A 20,607-nucleotide genomic window follows, 5' to 3' on the forward strand; every position below is an offset into this window, starting at 1 on the left:
AGATCTGGAAGCGATTTGAACTAACGACGGAAGCGTTGCGTTTGACCATGCGCTTGACGACTGCACCATGCGACGGTAATTAAGATGCGTCGTTAAAAATACAATTTAAACTAACAGAGACACCTTCGAATTTGGGTTCAAGAACATTCATCAAATATTTATGTTAAATTAAATTTAATCATTTCAATGATATTAAAAAAAATAAATAACAATTTAACATCTTGAGAATGTACTCAAGAATTTACAATATTTATATGAGAATATTTTTCCAAAATATTGCAATGAAGCATGCCAATGACCCATACCATTTTCGAATTACAGAGAATATTCCAAATGCATTTCCTAGTCAAACACTACGCGCAGCAGTTTGTCAAATATTGATCAGCAAACGTTGCAACAGTTTGCATGCAACCGCAAATGGAAATGATAACTGATTCCTTTAAAAAAATGTGCACATAACAAAACAAACAAAAGCAGAATCCAGCAACGGACCGGTTTTTCGTTCTTGAATATTTTACCCCTTCGCAGTGATTGTGCAGCAGCACATGCTGCAGTTGTCTCAAAATGCAACGTTCTCTTTGTGGGCAAGGTAAAATAGAATGTCCTCAAGCAATGCGCTCGTGTGCGTGCTTAGAACCAACAGCGCGACCTTCGGATGCCGGTCCATGTTTTAACTGGCTTGCTGGTGCCATTCACGTCAGCTTCGTTGGATTAATGCTTAACCAGAGCCGGTGCACTTTTGTAGTGTGCGTGTATGATTCTGACTTCTGTACAAAATAAACCGCTCTGGAACGTAAAATTTAACACCACATGCTCGAAATTAACGATAATGTTCTAAACAACGGAGTGATAAAATATTGTACGACGACTTCGTGTTTTTCGGCAATTTAAAAAAGGTAATTTTCTCAGATTCCCACCGAACAAAATCTCACACGTCTTGTCGCACGCATCGCACGCACAATCGCGCAACAAAGAGCTCTACATTAACCACATTCCCCCCCTACTCAACTCAACCCCTCGAAAAGCTTTCATCATCTCGGACCCATCCAAGTCAAGACGCAACCAGCGACGGACAAAATCGTCACCAAAGTCGCGACCACCAGCTCGTTTCCGAAACCCCCACCCCAGCAAACCCAAACCCGACAAAGAAGGGTTGATTTTGCGCGAACGCCAACAGCATTAAGCGACGCCGACGACGGTGGTGGAGCCCATGCAACAAACTCCATCCAAGAGACAAGAAAACTACCCCCGCCTACGGCAGACGAACGGCGGCGGGTGTGCGAGCGCGCGCGCGCGCAACTCGGCTTTCCTTCGCCCCGGCACTCACACGCGTACCCGCGACCCGAGCAATCGAAGCAAAGATCGTGACCATTTTCGCCTTCAATTAAAATCGGTACCTCGTAGCGAGCGGTTGTTGCTTGCTGGCGCAAGGAATCTTCTCTTTCACAGCCCGTCGATCGTTCGCGTTTCGCGTTTCGGTACGCGCCTTCAGTTCTGTTCCGTTCTTTTTGACAATTTTAGTGATTTTAAAAGATTTTATCGAAAAAAAGAAGTCAAATCTTACATCATTTTGGAAAGTGTGCTTTCGATTTCAAGCCTGCAAAAGTGAAACTGATCGTAGGTGTTGCTGCGCTCCCGGGAAATCATTTAGAAGCTGTAACCCCCTTTTCAAACGATCGTCACCCGCTGTACGCAGCGAAAGTGATAATAGCAAAAGTTTGTTAGCTGGGTGTCAATCGGTGTGCGCGCAGTTCTGCCCATCTCCCATAGTGTACGATCGCGGTTAGTGTTTCGATAGTGAAAAATCCGTTTGCCGTCTCTGTGTGACAACATTGGAGGGTGTGTGTGTGTGTATCAGTGTTTGAATTTTCACTTTGCATTACCATCGTCAAAGGTAATGCCAACGAAACCACACACCGAAACCCATTCATAGTGCGCCCAACGCTTTAGCAGCTTAGCAGGAAGAAGATTCCCTCATCACCACTCGGCCCTACCGATTCCTTTTCTCATCCGAAAGAAACGATTTATCCGAACAATAGACAAGCAGCTGTTATAAAAAAACACAGTGGACGCGAGTTTTCCCTCCTTCGAGTGTATGTGTGTTCGTTTGTGGAGCTGATCGTATTTTGCAGCGCGTGTTTGTGAATTTTAGTGGCACCGTTGTGCGTGAATTCAAAATAAGGAAGTAAGTTGCCGACAATCAATGGTTTGTCACGGTGTGTATGTGTGGCTTTTGATGTTTTTTTTTTAGGTGGATTAGGATCAGCTTATTAAGTTTTTAACTTTTTTCAAACGGCCTTCAAACACAGCAAAAAATAGCTCGTTTGAGTTGGGTTGGCTTGAGATGTTCAGTTGTTGGAAGAAGGCGAGGCAGCATTCATTGTTTGTCCGCTCTGTCAAGCTTGGGGTGTTGTTTTACCACTCAATGCCGATTGTTATGGATGAGTGTTGTACCCTTTACTGGTTAGCTTGACTACCAACCAACAACAAGGGTTGGCACACCCTCGCGGGGTGCGTTTTCTTGTAGATTAGAATGCGAATTACAACTAAGATGCGTTTTTGCACCAACGACCTCAATGGAGTTTATATTGTTCCCGCAATGGGAATGTAAAAATACAAATCACACGATACGCCAAGGCCCAAACACGTGCTTGTGATCTCTACTCCAATGTGAAGGTATCCAGTGGAAACTAAGTCCCTCCCAGGCCTGATGCAAACTCATCTTGAAAGTGAAATTGATGAATCAAATCAATTCCCCCCCAGTATCGTTGCGCAATCGAAACCCTCAACTGGAAGCTCATCAAACGAAGGTCCGCCACACGCTTGCTGTCTTGAACTGTGGTCCATCCGTCAATGGTCTACGGGTTAGCGGGATGTAGCCAAAAAAACCGGATCGAATGTGAAAATTTAATCGTGCAGAGCACGCAGAGGAGGCTCGAAACGGTGCCGTCACCGGGTGCGCCGTCACTAGCTCCACTGCCGTCGGCGAGACAGTTCGAGGTCTAGGTTGATTAGTTGATCTCGATCAACTGCCTTAGACACTACCACCACGACCACCACCTGTTCACACGAACTCACGGCAAGTGAATGAATTTCAGCTGCAGTGTAGTGTCTAGTGGAAAATGGCAATCCAAAACACCTGTTTTGGTGGCCAATGCTGCAAACACTCACAAACGATGCCATGCTTTCCCGAGACTGCCCGATCTTGACTGGCTACTGCTAATCCCGTTCCAAACCGGCACCCGAACGAGCATAAAACGGGCTCTTGCTCAATTATGCTGCCAGTCCAGTTGCCCAGTGCCCTGGCCGAGGGGCAACCTTACTTTCGCAAAAATGTAAAACAAAACCGCGTCCCACGAACGTGTCGCACACCTCCCGTCGTCAAGAGCCGGGCGATCTGGTGCAGGTTCACGTTTAATCTACCACCCCTCTCCTGCAAAAAGTGGGCTTTTTGGAGTACAATTTAAGCATATGCTTTAACGAGACAGAATACCGTTGATGGTGGTGATGGAACGGTCTTTGCCAAAACCTCACACACTAGTCACAGCCCGTCAGATCCATCAGTTTTTTGGGACGGGTTTCACTAGATTTGTCTGCTGTTTTTTTTTTGTTTTTCAACCCGACCTGTCCAAAAACTTCTCGAGGCCATTCCACGGGCGATGGATAAGATTGCCGGTGAACTTTGGAACGCTGTACGCGGCTAATTCGGCAACCTTCCAACTGCTTCCAGCTGGCTATATAATGGGGCTACTACTGCTCAGGATGCCATACCATTTGCCACGAATTCCAGTCTCTTGTTGAGGGGGTGCGGGATCCCATAAACCAAGCTGCAACTCAACGACAACTTTCTCTCTCTCGCACTCTCTTGGGCGTTTTGTTTGCTTTTTCAAGGGCTTTGAAAAATAAGGGTCTACACGCGCGCCCGGTGACTGGAAAAGAGTTGGAAGACGTGTACGCATCTCTCCCACGGGCCGGTTGCCGTAAGTTTAGTTAAGACAAGGTTGCGTTCGTTCGGGTGCGGCTTTTGGGAAAGGGATCGAGTGCGCGCGCCTTTCGGTTTCCGGCCGGCGACCCAGTGACGCAAACATTACGGGGTACTGCAGGGCCCAACCAAAAGATGCGTGAGCTCGAGGCGGGCGACGAAATATTGTTGGAATATTCATGGAATGTTTTGCCGACAGTTTTGAGCCGTGTTGGATGCTGGTGCTGCTGCGAAAGTTTTCGCGGCAGCATTCGGAGAGAGGAGAGGTTAATAAAATATTTAAAATTTCACTGCTCGCGCTGAAGTCGATTTTCTTTCGTTTTCGCTCTTTTGGGTGAGGGAGAGGTTGTGCATTTTTGATGGTGTGCCAAAAATAAAAACAATTCCCTCGCAATCACTTCAACATGTGGATGTGCCCGTCATAAATGTTTGATGCTGTGCTGTCAGGCAATCGTAGTTGTAGTGTCGCCACAATAACAATGGTTCATTGTTTCCAAATTCGACCTTTCGCAAATTGCCTTCGAAATGGACGGTTTACTATCCGTTCAACTGCTGATGACCTTTCATTAAGTTAAGCGCGAGTTACGCAGTCTCAAGACTCTGCGTTCGACCACATTTAGCCAGTGATGTAGTGCAATTGATGCGACCAGCGTCTCCGATTAATGCCAAGGAGAAGATAAGTGGACTGTGACAGGGCCTGTGTGATAAGTTGTTCAGGTTTAATTTTGATTGCAGATTTATTTAAATCAGATTGAACAGAGATTGGCTGTTCTTGTCACAGTGTTGAGTGCTGTCAGTTCTCGAAATTAAGATTAATTTGCAGGTTATTTTTGGTCATGAGAATGCAGAAGCCGATCCATCATTGTTTCGATGATGTTTCGAAAATGCTATCAGATCAGCCTCGAAACTATATGTAGATGACATTTGATGGAATGGAGCAAATCCATGCTGGATTCACCTTTTACCTTCCAACCCGGTGGCTTTCAGTTTCACAGTTTCTACTAGGATCTAGCTTTTCACATGTCAGCCAATAAACAGATTTACATAACCATCGCCCAGAGACAAAATTGTGGGGCTATTAATTTTCAACCGCTCAAAGCAATCGAACCCGCGCGTTCTCCCCTCGTAAATGATGACTGTTACCATCACAAAAAGGCTAATTTACCTTTCAGATTTGAGAAGGGAAAACAAGAAGACGCGTGAAATATCATTATTGGCTCACGGGTAGGAAAACAGCGTAAAGAAAACTTTTCGCACGAATTATCCCACATCCTGCAGCTGTCTGGAGATGTCCGGACATTTGTCCGTCAAGCTTTTGCAGAATTTTGATTGAAGTCATCAACAAAGAAGCTGGAGATTATTTTTCATTCTTAGTTTTTCAAACATTATTCTCAAGACGATTAGCGTGAATAGAATATTTATAAAGCACAAGCATCCTGTCGGAAAGAACGTATCATCAGTTACACAAACGGATACCTAAGAGAGAAAAAATCACGACAAATCGGTTTGATACTGAGGAAGAAGGGGGTGTGATAGGAGAGCATGATTTATCGTAGCATAAATACGAATACTAAATGATTTGCTAGTATTTTCCTTTTTTCCAATTTCGATCCACCCACCCTATCCTGCAAGATTGCTATTCATGTATCTATCATCGATCATAAAACGTGCCTTGCGCGTAGGGAGGGCAGAGCTTGGTGTACGGGGGACTCAAGCAAAAGCGAGTCTTCGGTTTCATAATACACCCGACTGAGCAATGATGCGACGAAAGGGAGGAGACAAACACGCACATCCAAAACCGATCAACCGACGACGACACGGATCGGAACGGAAGATCGAGATGAATGACTTCCCATTTTCATAACAACTTTGTAGCGCCCCCAAAAAAACACGATCATCCCTCTCCGGGCCACCTTAGTGCTAGAGCTTTCATTTTCCGCTCGAAATCACGTTCGAAAGACAAATCGCATTCGAACGCAATCTAAAAGGCCTCACACCAAACCGGTCGGTACGAATCGAACTAGCGGGCCTGCAATCTGCAATCACCCACCCAGGGCCGGTCGAGAGTGAACCGACTTGGGGAATGTCAAAATCCATCACCACCGAAGGTCAATGCCGTGGATTTAATTTATGCTAGGCGCTTTTTTTCCTCCCATGAATTTTTACGTAAATTTTGCATTCATCTTCAACCCAGCGGTCAGCCTCGTTCGTTAGCAACAGCAATCAATTCCGTTGACAATAATCCATCGTACATTTTGCTTGTCTTTCCCTTTTTCCCGTTGCGCACAGGCAGATCCTCACGCGAGCAGTATGGTTGGGCAGAGAATAGCAAACTCTTTACTGAAGAGATCCGCCTTTTCGTCGGCGTTGAATGTGCTGCCCAACGAGGCAACCGCGGCAACGGCGGCCCTGCTAGAGCCCACGATTCAGCAGCAGCAGCAGCAGCAACAGGCGGTCAACGAACAATTCTCCCATGCAAGACCGTATAGCGATGTGCCGGGCCCGAAAGGGTTGCCGATGATCGGCAATTCTTGGCGCTTTGCTCCAATCATTGGTAAGTGTTACTCGCACAGAATGAGAACCGACTTGGGAAGATCTTTAAGCGCCAGGGTAGATATCCAAGGTATTACTAAGAATTTTGGCAGAGTTTCTTTGGTAGAAGACTGGATTTTCAGGAAGTAGCAACATCTTATTGATCAACAAGTTAAAATAATGTCAGCAGCCTCTTCACCTTGACGCATCGTCCGCTTCCGATAACTTGCCGCTGCAGGGTGTTGCCACCTGCCAATGCTTCGCCTTCAACTCTTATCACGACCTAGCTCATTTCCCAACTCGATATTAACGTTCCACATAATATCCAAATTGGAGACCGGTTTGAGCGTCGTAAAAAACCACACGATCTTTATAACCGGGGCCAAAAACCGGATATCTCTTTTAGGTTATCTTCTATCGGAGATCACCACTGCTAGACTCATTCGAAATACAAAAAAATGAAAATATTCCATCCCAAGGCCACGGTCACCAGACATATCTTAGCGGATCGGTCTCCGGTTGTTCCGCATCATAATCCTCCTCCTCGCACCCAGTGCCGTTTGCGGTGGCACAGTCTGCACGTGAAAGTCCCAAAGAAAGTGAGACTAAAGGCAACAAAGCAAAACGCACTGCGCGAGAGTGTACCGTCGACGACTCTGGACGAACAGAGGAAGGAAAATAATCGTTGGCGCCGCTATGTCTGTACAAAATGCCGCGTAGGAAACACAGACGAGGCCATACAGGGAATGTGTGTGTGTGTGTTTTAAAAGGGGGAAGTAAGCCCACTGCGGGGCAGATTTGGAATTGAATTTTGCAATCGGCACAACCTCGATGAGGGGGAGAACCTCGCCGGAAAATGCATCCTTAACTCGGCCGATTGTTGCAAGCCGCGTAACGGCCGCAAAATGGTACAAAGCAGCAGCAGCGGGGCAACAACACCTACACCCGACACCGATTCCAGCGCTACACTCATGTAACGAGTTAGTTATGTGGTCTGCTTCGTACCCGTATGTTGCGCTCCTCTACTCTTGGTGCCAGCCAGGTGGGCAAAAGTAATGGAGCAGCAGCCCCCAACGTGTATCCATTGAGGAAAATATGATCCATTTCATTCGATTATTATACAGCGCCGCCGACAGCGAGTGGTGGTGCTCGGTGTGTTCGATTGAGCTCATTTCACAATCGATTCATCAAATCGTTATTACATCGAATGCAGCCCACACACAAGCTCGCGAACGTGGGTGCAAACGAATGAGTCTGAGTGAATTCGAATCGCGTGCGATTTTGATAGCCTTTCTTCAATTACATAGAAAATTAGGATCACTTTGTGGTGCACATGGTGCAAATAGAGGAGCTCGTTATCGGTGCTACAATCGATTTAATTTTATCTCTATTTGTTAAGACATCTGTTTCAATGCATGTACTTCTAATGGATCGGAGAAGAAGTTGGTAATGAAACCAGAAACAGTCACTAACAGACTCCTTCTTGGATTTCGTTTCTTTCCTTCGCAATTTAGAAACTAACCCACACACAAATCAATTTGCACAAAATTAAGCAACGGACAAATTGCAACGCAAATAGCAGCAAACAAACGGCGCAGTGGGTGAAGAAACAGATTAGTCACAGCGACCCCCGCGGGTGGGTAACGGGACGCATTCGCTTGCTCCACGATTTTCGCCAAGACTTCAAACAACGATGAGATAACAGCACAACAGGTATACATGAACCATTCCATGCTTTAATGCTCTGTGTCTCTTGATGTTGCGGTCTGTGCGCCGACATTGAGGCTTGAGGCTGTGTTTACATTGCATACAAATGTGTCTCCAGGTACACACTGGGTCACCATTGTGTGTGGAGTTATTATTTTCCGCTTTTTTATTTCGCACACTGAACTACAAAAAACTAACCTACCCAAGTGACATGTAACACATAATCAAGCGCCTTGTGAAGAAAGGTTTTGTTTAATTTGTTCCTCCTAGTGGGGCCAAGTTATTGGTGCAAACTGGTCAGTCTCAATAGTCCACTTTGAAGAAGAAGTGTTGAGACCCGCATGGCAACGAAAGCCTGCCACACACCTCACCACATCACCCGTGGTCATGGTTTTTGTTCATGGAACAATGTCAGACATTACGACCCAAACGGGAGAGACGGACGTGGCGGCTTAATAACTCACCAGGCCGGTTGCCACAAATAAACCACTCATAAAGCCTGTGGTCCGAGCGTGTGCGGGCAAAAGAGGCGGGACGGACCGACAGAAGTACATGCAACCCAGCGTTACCCAGCCCAGTCCATCAGGACTGTATGTGGTTGTGAAATGTGCCACCGGATCGAGGAGCCTTCACAGACAGGAGACCGCGCGCACGTTACAATGGGAAGCAGTAGTTTACATAATTTCGTGACGATTTGTTGTTTTTTTTCCACTGGTCCAAACACCCTGCCGGTTTGCTTGTTCGCTTTATTTGGGTCTGTCGACATCGAACCAAAAGTCCTGCTTTTTTGGGAGGGAAGCGCAGGGATGCGTAAAGACCACCGGACGCACTCCGCGCACAATTTCTCCTTTTGTGATGCGATCGCGGGCGCGCACTGTTTACACGTGAGATCATGTAACCGCTGCTCGAGTGCGTGCCGGTCTCGTGTGCACACAGACCAGTTGGGCCGCCGGCGGGTCACCGCGGGATGGCGGTACTTCGCGAACCGTCCCAATGACACAGTTTCCCACAACACGGACCACGGCACTACATATATGGCCGGTGTGGCGCGTCATTTGTTATCGATTAATCTTGCTGAGGGAATACCCCTCGGGATGTTCCGATGTGACGGGATCACACTGAGTGACAGGTTGGTATGTGCCAAAGATGTCCCCAGAGATACAGAGGAGGTTCAGCAGGTCAACCATGAACGGGTAGAGAGTCTATATAAATCAACGACACGACCACCGGTCCGGCAGCATCATACTCTTAACAGTCACACATTAGCCGGCCCATTAACGGTTCCATTCGGGGGGAACTCGTCGTTTATGAGCGGAGATGATTTAAGTCCTCCTTCAGGTGACATGTATGTTTGTGTGAGTGTGTGTATGCGTAATTATCTTGCCAAATCATCGCTCCACACAAACACGTCGTCACCGGCGTTTTCTGGAAGCCGCATCGGGGTACCAAAGAAAGTGAGAGTGATCGTCCGGTTCAGCCACTTCAGTACCTTCTCGAGCCGACGTAGATCTGGCCACCGGCGTTTGACGAAATCAATGACCAACGTGCGCGCTCGCGTTGGCCTGATGTCCTCGTTAGCACCAGCTCTCTTTCTCTCTCCGCCAAGCGAGATCCATCCTTCGTCGCTTTCGTTCGGTTTCAGTTACCGCACGTACGCGCATCTAGCAAAAAGCCGCTTTCCAAGACCACAGCAGTTTCTTCACGTATGGTATGGGTAAATTGAATTGTGTTACATAAAGGAAGAAGAAGCAAAGCTGATTAGCTTTGCTGTATCAGTTTCGTTAAATGACGCAGAAGCTTAAATATTGAGCAAGACTCGCCGCGCGAAGCTGTTAATCATGTAGAATCGTCCCAATGGCATGTTCCGTACCGTTTTACATGTCGCTGCTCGCCATTCCAGTGTGAGGAGATTTTTTTGTGCTTAAAAATTAGCATAAAACCCTACAGGTTCGTTCCGGATCCTCGGAATTCACACCTCGACAGTCCACAGGCCCCGTCAAGTAAGGTAAAGCAAGGCACATCTGCTAAACAAACATATTCAACGCTCATGCAAACCGAGGGACCGGTGGCTTGGCCGCTTGTACAATTGCGAGTTGGACAAGAAGCACTTGAGCAACAGAAATAAAAAGACACCATTAGAAGCTTCCTAACCTCAACACGTGGCCATTTTGAAGAACAGGTTTACTGCCATGAACCCAACCCATACCATAACTCCCGTGGTATCTTGTGCCGATGGTGACATTTGGCAATTATCTGACAAAGACCACACACACCACGCTGGACCGCTAGAAGCGCGAGCGAGCGTTTCTATCCCTCCAAGGCATACTTCACAGCTCTTCAAGCACCGCACCGCGTGGCAAGCAAAGGTGTGTCACGCGGCTTGACCTATGTCGCTTAGCGGCAGCGGCTCTACTGCTTACTGCCATGGGTATGCGGTTTTCGCCGCAGTTTATGATTTTTGTAATGGCAATACTAAAACGCATCACCTGTCTACAAATGTTTAGCAACATTCTTGCGACAAGATAGCCGGCCGAGGTCTTGCTACAGGTACACCTAGCACAAGCAAATATATTGTTTTGAAGCCAGCTTAACCACAAGAATAGTACGAGCAGTGTGGAAAGAGACGACGACTAATTGGTTTTAACGAACGAACGAAATGCCCCATCTAATGAGAGGGAGTTCGTTTAGCAGTAGCTTACATAATTCCCACCAGTTTCTAGCTAGTTTCTAATGCACGAAGCAGTTACTCAAGGGATCTTTAGAAACCTCCTTTTTTTACCAACAAATTTGAGCTCACGCCTTTTCCTTCCGTTGGGTAAGTTCGTTAGTTTCAATCTCCCTAAAACATATGACGCAAATTTCCGCACTCCTAATGACTCGGACACGCGCATCTATTAACAGTGTCGGGCAAATGCTGGGCAAAAAATTAATTCAAATTCCCTATTTGCACCTCGTGGTAGCAAATTTTACAACAGCTACTACATGACTAAAAAACTACGCACGCACTATCTTGTGGACACAAACAATTGTCCTATTTTCCGGTGGCATAACATCCATTTGGTGGGAGGACATCAAAAAATGTGCGCTCGCGCGCGCGAAATGGGCGAACCCTATATTCAAAAGACACATAAAAAAGCATAACGCGCTATATAGTTTATTTTTCAACAAATTATGTGTAAAATGACCACCCGCTGGTTGGTTGGACGAGGTGAGTGTGTTGGACATCGCGTACGGACAACGAGCGTTCGTGGCCGGTTCGTGTCCGGCGTACATACGATAGCATTTCTACAGCACACCTGTGCGCTTCTTCCTGCTGGCGTGCAAGTGTGTGCGGCTGTGTGGCTGCTCGTCTTCAACTACCGATGAAGACTCCCATATCCCAGGACCTAACCTTAATCATGGCCCGCCACACGGTGTGCTCTGTTGGAGCAGGTGTCACACACGGTGGCGGGTTTAGATTTCCAATTGGTGGTGGTTGCGACCACAAACACGCATTAATTAGCATAATGCCGGCGGAATACACTGAACCCGGCACGTCGCTCGGTAACGATGGTCTTTTTGTGTTGTTGCTGTTGCTCCTCTTCCTGTAATGTGATTTAGCGGAGTTCGTACACCATCGCCGGTGTACTGGTGTCACGCGACTGCTGGAGGTGTGTGCTTGGCGATGAGTAAGCAATCTTCCTGTATGAGGTCGTGTGAGGCTTTGCTTGGCATTGGACCAACGAAAACGGTAATGATTCCAATCTCGAGCACTATCCAGATTTAATGGGAGTGTAAATGATCTCTTGGATCTTCTCCATGATCACATCATTAGAAGTACCTTGCTCCTACTCGAGATGCTCTTTTTTTCGGTACGCTAGTTACATTTTTTGTGGAGGCATTAATTGAACATAACGAGGCATTTTTTCTGCAATTACCATTGGCGGTAGCATCTCTAAGAGATGATCGAAAAAAGCTGCTACAAGCCCGCTTCAGAGAAAAGAGTGCAAACACTTTGGCAAATTAAACACTTTTCCGCCTCTGTCTTGGGTTTGCCTAAACAGAATAGCCAAGATGGAAAGTAAATCCGCTGCAAATCATTGACCGAGAGTGCCATTGAAAGCCACTCCTCGGCCCACTTCACTTCGACTAAAGCCCGCCTCCCCGCCGTTCGCTTCCATCCGCAGGTCAGTACAAGATCGAAGATCTGGACAAGGTAATGCAGGACCTGCACCGGCAGTACGGGCGCATCGCAAAGGTTAACGGACTGATCGGACATCCGGACCTGCTGTTTGTGTTCGATGCCGACCTCATACGCGACACGTTCAAGCGGGAGGACGTGCTGCCTCACCGACCGGCGATGCCCTCGCTGCGCAACTACAAATCGAAGCTGCGGAAAGACTTCTTCGGCGACAATATGGGACTGATCGGTGTGTAAGTATCGTGTCTACCGTCCACATCGCTAGCAAACTTCCGCGACGAGTCACATCTACGCCCAATATCTTCACACACACAGGCATGGCGAAAAGTGGGATGCGTTCCGTGCCCAGGTCCAGCAGGTGATGCTGCAGCCCTCCACCGCCAAGAAATACATCGCACCGCTGGATGAGATCTCCAGCGACTTCATGGACAGGTAAGCTAGCGACTAGCGTCATACTGATACTGTGTGCGTGTCGGTTAAGCAATCGCAACCCCACGTTAGCTGATGATCTTTTGCGTGCCTATCGCATAGGAGCGATAGGGCGAATGGTTAACCCCAAAAGAGATCGTCGTGCGGCGGCGGCTGACGCGATCTCGAGGCCATCCTCAATGACGCGAGGGGCCGCCGAGAGGGTTTCAAAGTCGGCAGGTTTTTATAGAGAGCTTGATTGGCGACTGCTAGGTAGGCCACTCTAGTAGGCATTTTAAATCGAGCTGATGAAATTAAAAAAAAAAACCCTAAACGGGTAGAGTACGTACGCATCGGGGAACAAAACCGAGAGAATGTCGTTCTGGGAAACTTGATTCAGTTGTACTGACGTCAATGACCACAAAGCTGGCGGCTTTGGAGCATGAAGATACAATTTAAGAACGGAAAAAAGAAGATGATTTTCGAACATCAATATTCACACCAGACCGGTTTTATGCGGTGGGACTTGCCAAAAGTTTCGCAAAAACGCTAATTCTGAACCATAAAGATGTCCTCCTATCCTAATGTGTTCTTCCTTCTCCACCCCGATATACTCCAACATTCCAGCTAGCTAGCCCGGTTAGCAAATTTTGTATCACATGAATAATTAATCTGCTTTGCGTCGTAACTCCACGTTTTTCTTCATCTTCTTCGACAGGATTCAAGAGATGCGTGACGAAAATAACGAGCTGCCGGGAGATTTTCTGCACGAGCTGTACAAGTGGGCGCTAGAGTGTAAGCATCTTATTACCCCCGCTTAGTTTATTCGATCCGAATCCATCGGTACAGAAGAGCAAGTAGAGCTAATTAGACGAGATTTCTGCTGGTTCTTTTTTCCTCTATTTTGCTTCACTTATGCTCAATTAGTTTTGATCCTACGCGTCTGCCCCTTCATTCAATCGAAATTGGCAGCGATATTAACACACTTGTCGACACTACTGCTCCTCCGCATTTATGCTTATTAACGTTACCTTTTTTCCCCACCCTCCCACACGCGTGCAGCAATCGGACGGGTGGCACTCGACACACGTCTCGGCTGTGTGTCGAAGGATGGCAACGACGAGTCGAAGCGCATCATTAACTCCATCAACACCTTCTTCTGGACCGTGGCCGAGGTCGAGCTGCGAATGCCGATCTGGCGCATCTACGAGACGACCGCGTACAAAAACTACATCGGCGCGCTGGACACATTCCGAGAGTAGGTGTCCACCCATCCCCAGAATCGATTAAAAGGAGGGCGGGTGTGTGAGGTGCGATTTCTGTCACCCTTAGAAACAGTCTGACGTCTTTTTTTTTTGCTACTACCCTACTCTTAAAACCAGACTTTGCATGCGTCACATCAACATTGCGATGGAGAAGATGAACAGCAGCACGGAGCAGAAGAGCGAAGAGTGCATCTCGCTGGTGGAGCGAATCCTACAGAAGACGAACAATCCAAAGATTGCGGCAGTGCTTGCGCTCGATCTGATTATGGTTGGCGTAGATACGGTAAGCGTTCAAGTGGACCTTCACTGTATTCTATGACCTTCATCATACTTTTACTCTCTCTCTCTCTCTTTCGCTTCCAGACATCCGTTGCGGCGACATCTACGATTTACCAGCTCAGCCAAAACCCGGACAAGCAGGAGATCCTGTTCAACGAGATCAAGCGCAGCATGCCGTCACCGGACACTAAGTTCACGATATCGATGCTCGAAACCATGCCTTATCTGCGGGCCTGCATCAAGGAAACGCTGCGGTAAGTTGGATTGTTATCATCCTTATCGGTGTGCATGGTTTTTTAAGCTAAACTTTCTATCACAATCCCCTCTCTGCGTGCAGCATGTACCCGGTGGTAATTGGAAATGGGCGCAGTCTGCAGACAGATGCCGTCATCGGTGGTTACCATATTCCCAAGGGGGTAAGTAATCATATCGACGAAAATACTGATTTTTTTCATATGCTCACACAATCAATTTCACCTCTGCAGACACACGTCATATTCCCGCATCTGGTCGTCTCGAACCTGCAGCAGTATTTCCCGGAGCCGGACCGTTTCGTGCCCGAGCGATGGCTCAAGCGGGGCGAGCTGAAGGAACATTCCGGCTGTCCGCACGCCGGCCAAAAGATCCACCCGTACGTGAGCCTCCCGTTCGGGTACGGACGGCGGACCTGCATCGGGCGCCGGTTTGCCGAGTGCGAGCTACAGATACTGCTCTCGAAGGTACGTCGTGGGGTTTTTCGGTTGGCTTGCGCAGCCAACAAAAAGGCCTATGCGTGCCGTGCGGATTGCCTACTTTTGGGCGGTTTCTAACACACAAAAACAAAACGCTTCATTGCAGCTCTTCCGGCGGTACCAGGTGGAGTATAACTACGAGAAGCTTACGTACAAGGTGAATCCCACGTACATTCCCGACAAGCCGCTGAAGTTTAAGCTGACCGAGCGGAACAGTTAAAGCGGACGTTTGGGAGGAAAATAGCACACCAGCAGCCGAGGTTCGTGTCCAATGCCAGTATCGAGCACGTCGGGACAATCACAGCGCGAACACGGCTCAAGCTGTTAAGCTTATGTACATATACCATTAAATGTTAAATAAAGTAAGATAAAACATTATTATCAATAAACGAAGTTCAGCTTGATGTCACACCATCACCGGAGGAAATGTGACCTAGATTGTACGCGTTGGAGAAGCGCCGAACCCCTTCCCTCTTCGATGAAAGGATGCGCTCGTTTTAAAAGTTTTTTTTTTATTGTACTCACTATTTTGCGGAATCGTTCAGCTGATACTCGTTGCTGCGGCAGAAGCACTCTTGCACGCCAGAGTCCGACCACAGTCTTTTCATCGCTAATAGCAGATCCTCCGAGAACGGTTCTGTGTCGTGCATCCGCTGTACTACGTCGAACACCATCTTTGCGTCACACTGTGGTGGAGGAGAGAAGGAAAGCATAAGAAAGGAGTCCATTAACATCAACATCGAGCTGTGATTTTATCACTTGCATTCGGGTTTTTTTTTCCTAGTGACATATAATAGAGCACCCCCTTATTGAGCGAAAACAGCTCCCTCTAGGCAAACCAGTTCCTAACCACACTGGGGATAAGCGCGAGCGCGCGCAGAAAAACGGTAGCGCGTGAGCCGACACCCACGTTTGCCCCACGTGTTGCCCCCTGCCCCCGCCACCTCGATGGAACGTTTCGGTGCAATTCTGCCCCCCCAAACGGGGAAGGTGAAAAACCACAAAAACCGAATACGACACCCCTGCGTGTCACGCGTTGACGTCCTGACACACTACCGCACACATACAACTGAAGCGCAGTCATCCGTTCTGTATTGGCACACGATGCGGTATTCGGTTTTATGGTCGGCCAGCGCACACCAACACCCAACAATCCTAACCACAGCGACGGGGTTCCGATTTCCGGTGACACTTCCTCACTTTCATCAGCAGTGTGAAGAGTGTGCGTTGCGCTGGATTGTGTTACGGTGGCGACGTCGGCAGCTGCCCCCGTTGATTGCGATTGTCATCATTTTGGGAATTGCAATCACGTGCTATTAAATGGTTCCGCGTACGTACGACAGCAAATCGGGGGAGCGCGTTAGCTCTAAATGATTGATTTTTGCCCTTCCCACAGCAGTGGTGGTAGTGCACTTCCCCATCACACCTAAAATTGAAACCAAAATAACCGTCAACAGCAGTGTGCTAGGGAATCGCTTACCTCTCGTTCGTTATTGCCGAACGCAATGCTAAGGTTTGGCATCGCTCGCAGTATCGCAACTAGTGATTGTATCGTGTTGCTGTACACTACTGGTCGATACTGTTTGAAATCCTCTGACGTAAAGCCACTTTCGTGAATAATTCTGTGAATTAGAAAAGAAAGAAAAGAGACGTGTGTGTGTGTGAGATAAAATTGAAGTTGAGCTTAATTTGTGGATATAGATTGGCAAGCATATTGGCACACGGGGGAGGAAGCAAAAACGGAACGTTAATTTATCGTGAAGCCGATAAAAATACATCATCTAACAAGTTTGATGCTGTCTAGAAGTCATTTGCAACCGCCAATACCACACCTCGTCTCAGAGGCGTAGGAAGAATGAAATCAGTCTTTTATGCCGTCATTTCCACGGCTCAAGTGTAAGATGCTAGTGTAAGATGTTTACTCGTTTGCCCACTCCTGCCTAACTACCATTAGAATGTCCTTGAATAAATAAAAGACTAGCATAAAAACAAGCATTCTTGAGTGGGTGAACTTGAGCGAGGGAGATCTTGGACAGTGAGAGAAGCTGTTCGTGATTTTAAAAGGACAAGACAGCATCCAGGAACTATCCCTTCTTGCCATTGATCTCAACAAGCTTGCTCCCGAGACCGGGCAGCCGATTGGAAATGGATAAAAGTAGTATAATAGTTAGACTGCCATCGTCGCAAGAAAGGAAACAAACGCAAAAAACCCCGTTTGATACGTCGTCCAGGAGAGAAAAACAACTCGCGTAAGCTTCTTAGAGTTGCAGACATGACACAAAAACACAAACCATCGCGCGCGTACTTCTATCGGAATCGCCTGGCGGTGGCGTCGCTGTAGCTTGGTGCCACACGACAAGATACCCACTCTACCGGTGATAGGCGGAACCACATAAAAGGGAGCGCACAAAACAGTTAAAACCGGGGACAGAACCCCGTTTAGCCGGAGCGGCAAGTCAACAAAACAAAAGACCCCTTTGTAGGACCCTTTGACATCACACACTAGGAAAAAGCAGGGGAGGAAAAATACGTCGCTGGAAAATCAACCATTCAACTCCCACCACTCCACTCACACGCGGATGTACTCCACACTCCGTGGGTGGTTTATGGGGCGAGCTGGATTGCATGCAAAAAATCGATAAAAAAAACTCCTTTGCACTGCAAGTGTCACGTCATTACTCTCGCTCTCTCTCTCTCTCTCTCTCGCTATTCCGCCGAGGGGTCCTCGGGGAGTGGAAAGGATGGTGGTCAGGGGTTTGTTATTTCCTGATTTGGGGGCTTTTGTTTCCTTTTTCTGTTCTTTTGTTTTCCACGTCCACTTCCGCGTCCCACATGGGGGTGTAAAAGCACGCCTTTCTTGCTTGGGAACGAGGACCACTTGCGGTTTACGCTAAATATTCCATATTCAATGACGACCTGGGGGCAGACACAGGCAAGCAGTAGAAGCTTAGCGGTGTCGCCGCCGTTATGTCGCGGGAACGCTTTGGTGGGCGGGGTGGGCTGGGATGGATAATATACGATCGCATGTGTACCATATTCACCCGTGCACTGTTGGTTTGTAACGTTCGCTACGGACACTAACAACAGGAGGGTGTGTAAAGACAAAGCAATCGGTGGGTAATGTGAGGGCTCAAAAAACAGAAAAAACAAGGACGATATGTTTAGTTGTTTGCGCGAACAAAGGGATATAAAGAAAGTCAAGGACTTGTTTAGCGTTAACCATCGGGAAGTGTGAGAAGGTACAGTAGCTTGGAGATGGATTTATGATTATATGGAAGTCTACGTTTAGCTTTGACTGTCAAACAAGTTTGCAGATTAGGAACGCATCTAAACACCTTCACCAAGACTAATGTAAAAATATATTAATTAAACCCACTACTTACTTCATCTGTTTAACGATTGTACTTTTTCCCGATTCGCCAGCGCCTGGAAAGAAATGAAAACAAAATAATGTTTATTATAATTATGCAAAATACATAGGAAATAAGTTCTATAATTAGAACGAAAGAATAAACCACTAAGCCGTTTTGCAAACGTAGGTGCAATGCAGAGCAAAACTCCTCTTTAGAGCGTTATTAATTCATTCCAGCGAAATTACTCTCTGTCTGGGATAAAATTAACATCTGAGGCACAATCGAGTTTATGCTCCGCCGCATTATCCACTCTCCTGCACAGGGAGGAGGACCGGACACTCCGCTCATCGACACCGGCATCCCCCACACACACACCCACACTCGGGACGAAATAAATGGAAGAAATGCTTTGCATTATTAAAACTTCATCCGTAAGTGCGCAATAAAACTCTCACGCGCTCCGCCGCTGGAGCCCTGGAGGATAAGAAGTTTGAGTTTTTGAGTGGTCCAAGAGATGGAATTCCGACAGCCGACAGTTTGTCCGTTGTTGTGTAATATTTGCCGCTTATACTAAAGCAAGATCAAGCCCTCGAGGAACGCCAAACCAAATGGGTGCGTGCGAGAGAGAGAGAGTGTGTGATGCAAATTTTACTTTAGCAAATAAATAACGGCCACCAAATGAACCACAAGCAACAGGGAGGCAACAAACAACAAACGGGAAAATCTCTACACACAATCTTGCACAACAGCCGATCGAGAGTTGACGTCATTGTACCCAGTGTACTCATGGCGCCCGGTATCAATGGTTCGATTTTGCACCAGGTCTCTCCGTTTACTTTTCTCCGATTCAAAGCCGTGTGTGAGCTTCTCCCATTCATACCCATTGTTAGTCTGGTGGTGGGGGAGGAAAAGTTTACAGAAGCTCTGTTAAGGAAGAAGACGAGAAAATCCCACAATCAATGCGAAACGACCCACGACCAGAATATCGACTGTTTGAATAAAACCAGAGCGCGTGAAAGGGGGGTGTTTTGCTGTGGAGATAAATATTTAAACAGCCATTTTCTCCAGCGTCGTCCAGAAATAAAACAGTAACGGAGCAAATTGCACACCAACAATGAGAACAAAAATGAAGAGTTATCGCTGTTCATTACCAATCTCAAACACCACAAGGTTAGTAGCTCGCGCAGAAGAGGCAAACCTGAGCATGGTTCTGAAAGGCACCCGTGCCATCTAGTGGCAAAACTGTTGAATTCTGAGAGTAGAGCAAGTGTGCACTGCTTACCTCAGCGCTCTTACACTAAAACCGTTGTAGAGTGAGAGCTAAACCTCAGCACTGTAAGAGGGGACACCGACCGGCGGGTAAGTGTTTTCCAATCGAAATTCGCCTACGACGGGCTAAATCCCGGACGACCGCAGGAGTTCGAAGTGTTTACAATAACGCTGAATGAGCGCGATCTCTGGAAGGTCTGGCGTGGCACGAATCATCCCACCAGCAACGCCCGAATCGTACCACCAGCCAACAACAATATTCGGTAGGTTTGTGGGGCTAAATTTAGAAAATCACTGCGTTCGAACACTGTGGCATCGAACATGTTGTTTATGGGTTGTATGTTTTTTCTTCTTCTGTTTTCATTCGGAATCGTTTTTTGTTCACTTTCCCCCGCTGCCAGATGCTGCCAACCTCTTCCCACCCCGCTAGGTTTGCCACCAGCAAAGAATCCATAGACCAAGGCGTCAAAATTGGAGGTGAACCGGATAAGCGGAGTACGTGGTTGGGGTGAGATCATGGCACCCGCAACTCTTACCAAATCAATTGCAATTCGTGTGATTGGAAGTGGATACACATACACACACTGACAAAAACACTCTCCACGCTACGTGCGAATAATAGAGCATGGAAACCCGCTGGCGGCATCTGCCGATGGGATCTGGTGAGGGTCTGGGAAATGCTTCGAGATACATTGTAGCATCGATGTCTAGAGCAAAGAAGTGAACAGTAATTCCCCGGTGCACACTTTTCAATACTTAATCGAAACGATGTAGCACGAGACTGAGAGCTGGTCTTTCAAATAAATATTGGACACGCTCCAAAAAAACCCAGAGTTGTTAACCAGCTCGAAGTACATTAATTATGGCACAGATACAAGACGGCGACCCTTTTCCATTCCAC

At 47.3% G+C, this 20,607-nt stretch overlaps 2 protein-coding genes across 10 annotated transcripts in view; one reads left to right on the forward strand and one right to left on the reverse strand.

Annotated features, from left to right (window-relative positions):
* Window positions 1–20,607, reverse strand: part of LOC120898335 (G protein alpha o subunit) — a 64,726-nt gene that overhangs the window by 18,760 nt on the left and 25,359 nt on the right. For all 8 annotated transcript variants that reach the window (XM_040304047.1, XM_040304046.1, XM_040304044.1 and 5 more), the window contains 3 exons: window positions 18,468–18,510; window positions 16,565–16,706; window positions 15,610–15,770 (listed from right to left, as the gene is read on the reverse strand). In XM_040304047.1, the coding sequence (XP_040159981.1) occupies window positions 15,610–15,770; window positions 16,565–16,706; window positions 18,468–18,510 (346 nt within the window). The remainder of the gene's footprint in view (window positions 1–15,609; window positions 15,771–16,564; window positions 16,707–18,467; window positions 18,511–20,607) is intronic.
* Window positions 1,371–15,501, forward strand: LOC120898334 (probable cytochrome P450 49a1). 2 transcript variants are annotated; one of them, XM_040304038.1, is made up of 11 exons: window positions 1,371–2,185; window positions 6,276–6,536; window positions 12,388–12,634; window positions 12,717–12,833; window positions 13,528–13,604; window positions 13,872–14,067; window positions 14,192–14,357; window positions 14,438–14,607; window positions 14,691–14,769; window positions 14,839–15,072; window positions 15,191–15,501. In XM_040304038.1, the coding sequence occupies exons 2-11, from the start codon at window positions 6,293–6,295 to the stop codon at window positions 15,302–15,304; spliced, it is 1,644 nt and encodes a 547-aa protein (XP_040159972.1). In that variant the 5' UTR covers window positions 1,371–2,185; window positions 6,276–6,292; the 3' UTR covers window positions 15,305–15,501. The 2 variants fall into 2 exon arrangements, with proteins under 2 accessions (XP_040159972.1, XP_040159971.1); XM_040304037.1 differs by having other exon boundaries at window positions 1,373–2,185; window positions 6,272–6,536.

Source organism: Anopheles arabiensis, chromosome 2 (assembly GCF_016920715.1).
Source record: "Anopheles arabiensis isolate DONGOLA chromosome 2, AaraD3, whole genome shotgun sequence".
NCBI classification, from domain to species: domain Eukaryota; kingdom Metazoa; phylum Arthropoda; class Insecta; order Diptera; family Culicidae; genus Anopheles; species Anopheles arabiensis.

What these genes read in the sequence shown, in the direction of transcription:
- LOC120898334 (XM_040304038.1), top strand. Translation starts at nt 6,293, where the DNA reads ATGGTTGGGCAGAGAATAGCAAACTCTTTACTGAAGAGATCCGCCTTT. An exon ending in GCGCTTTGCTCCAATCATTG is followed by an intron (nt 6,537 to 12,387) that starts GTAAGTGTTACT and finishes TTCCATCCGCAG; the next exon opens with GTCAGTACAAGATCGAAGAT. An exon ending in TGCATCAAGGAAACGCTGCG is followed by an intron (nt 14,608 to 14,690) that starts GTAAGTTGGATT and finishes CTCTGCGTGCAG; the next exon opens with CATGTACCCGGTGGTAATTG.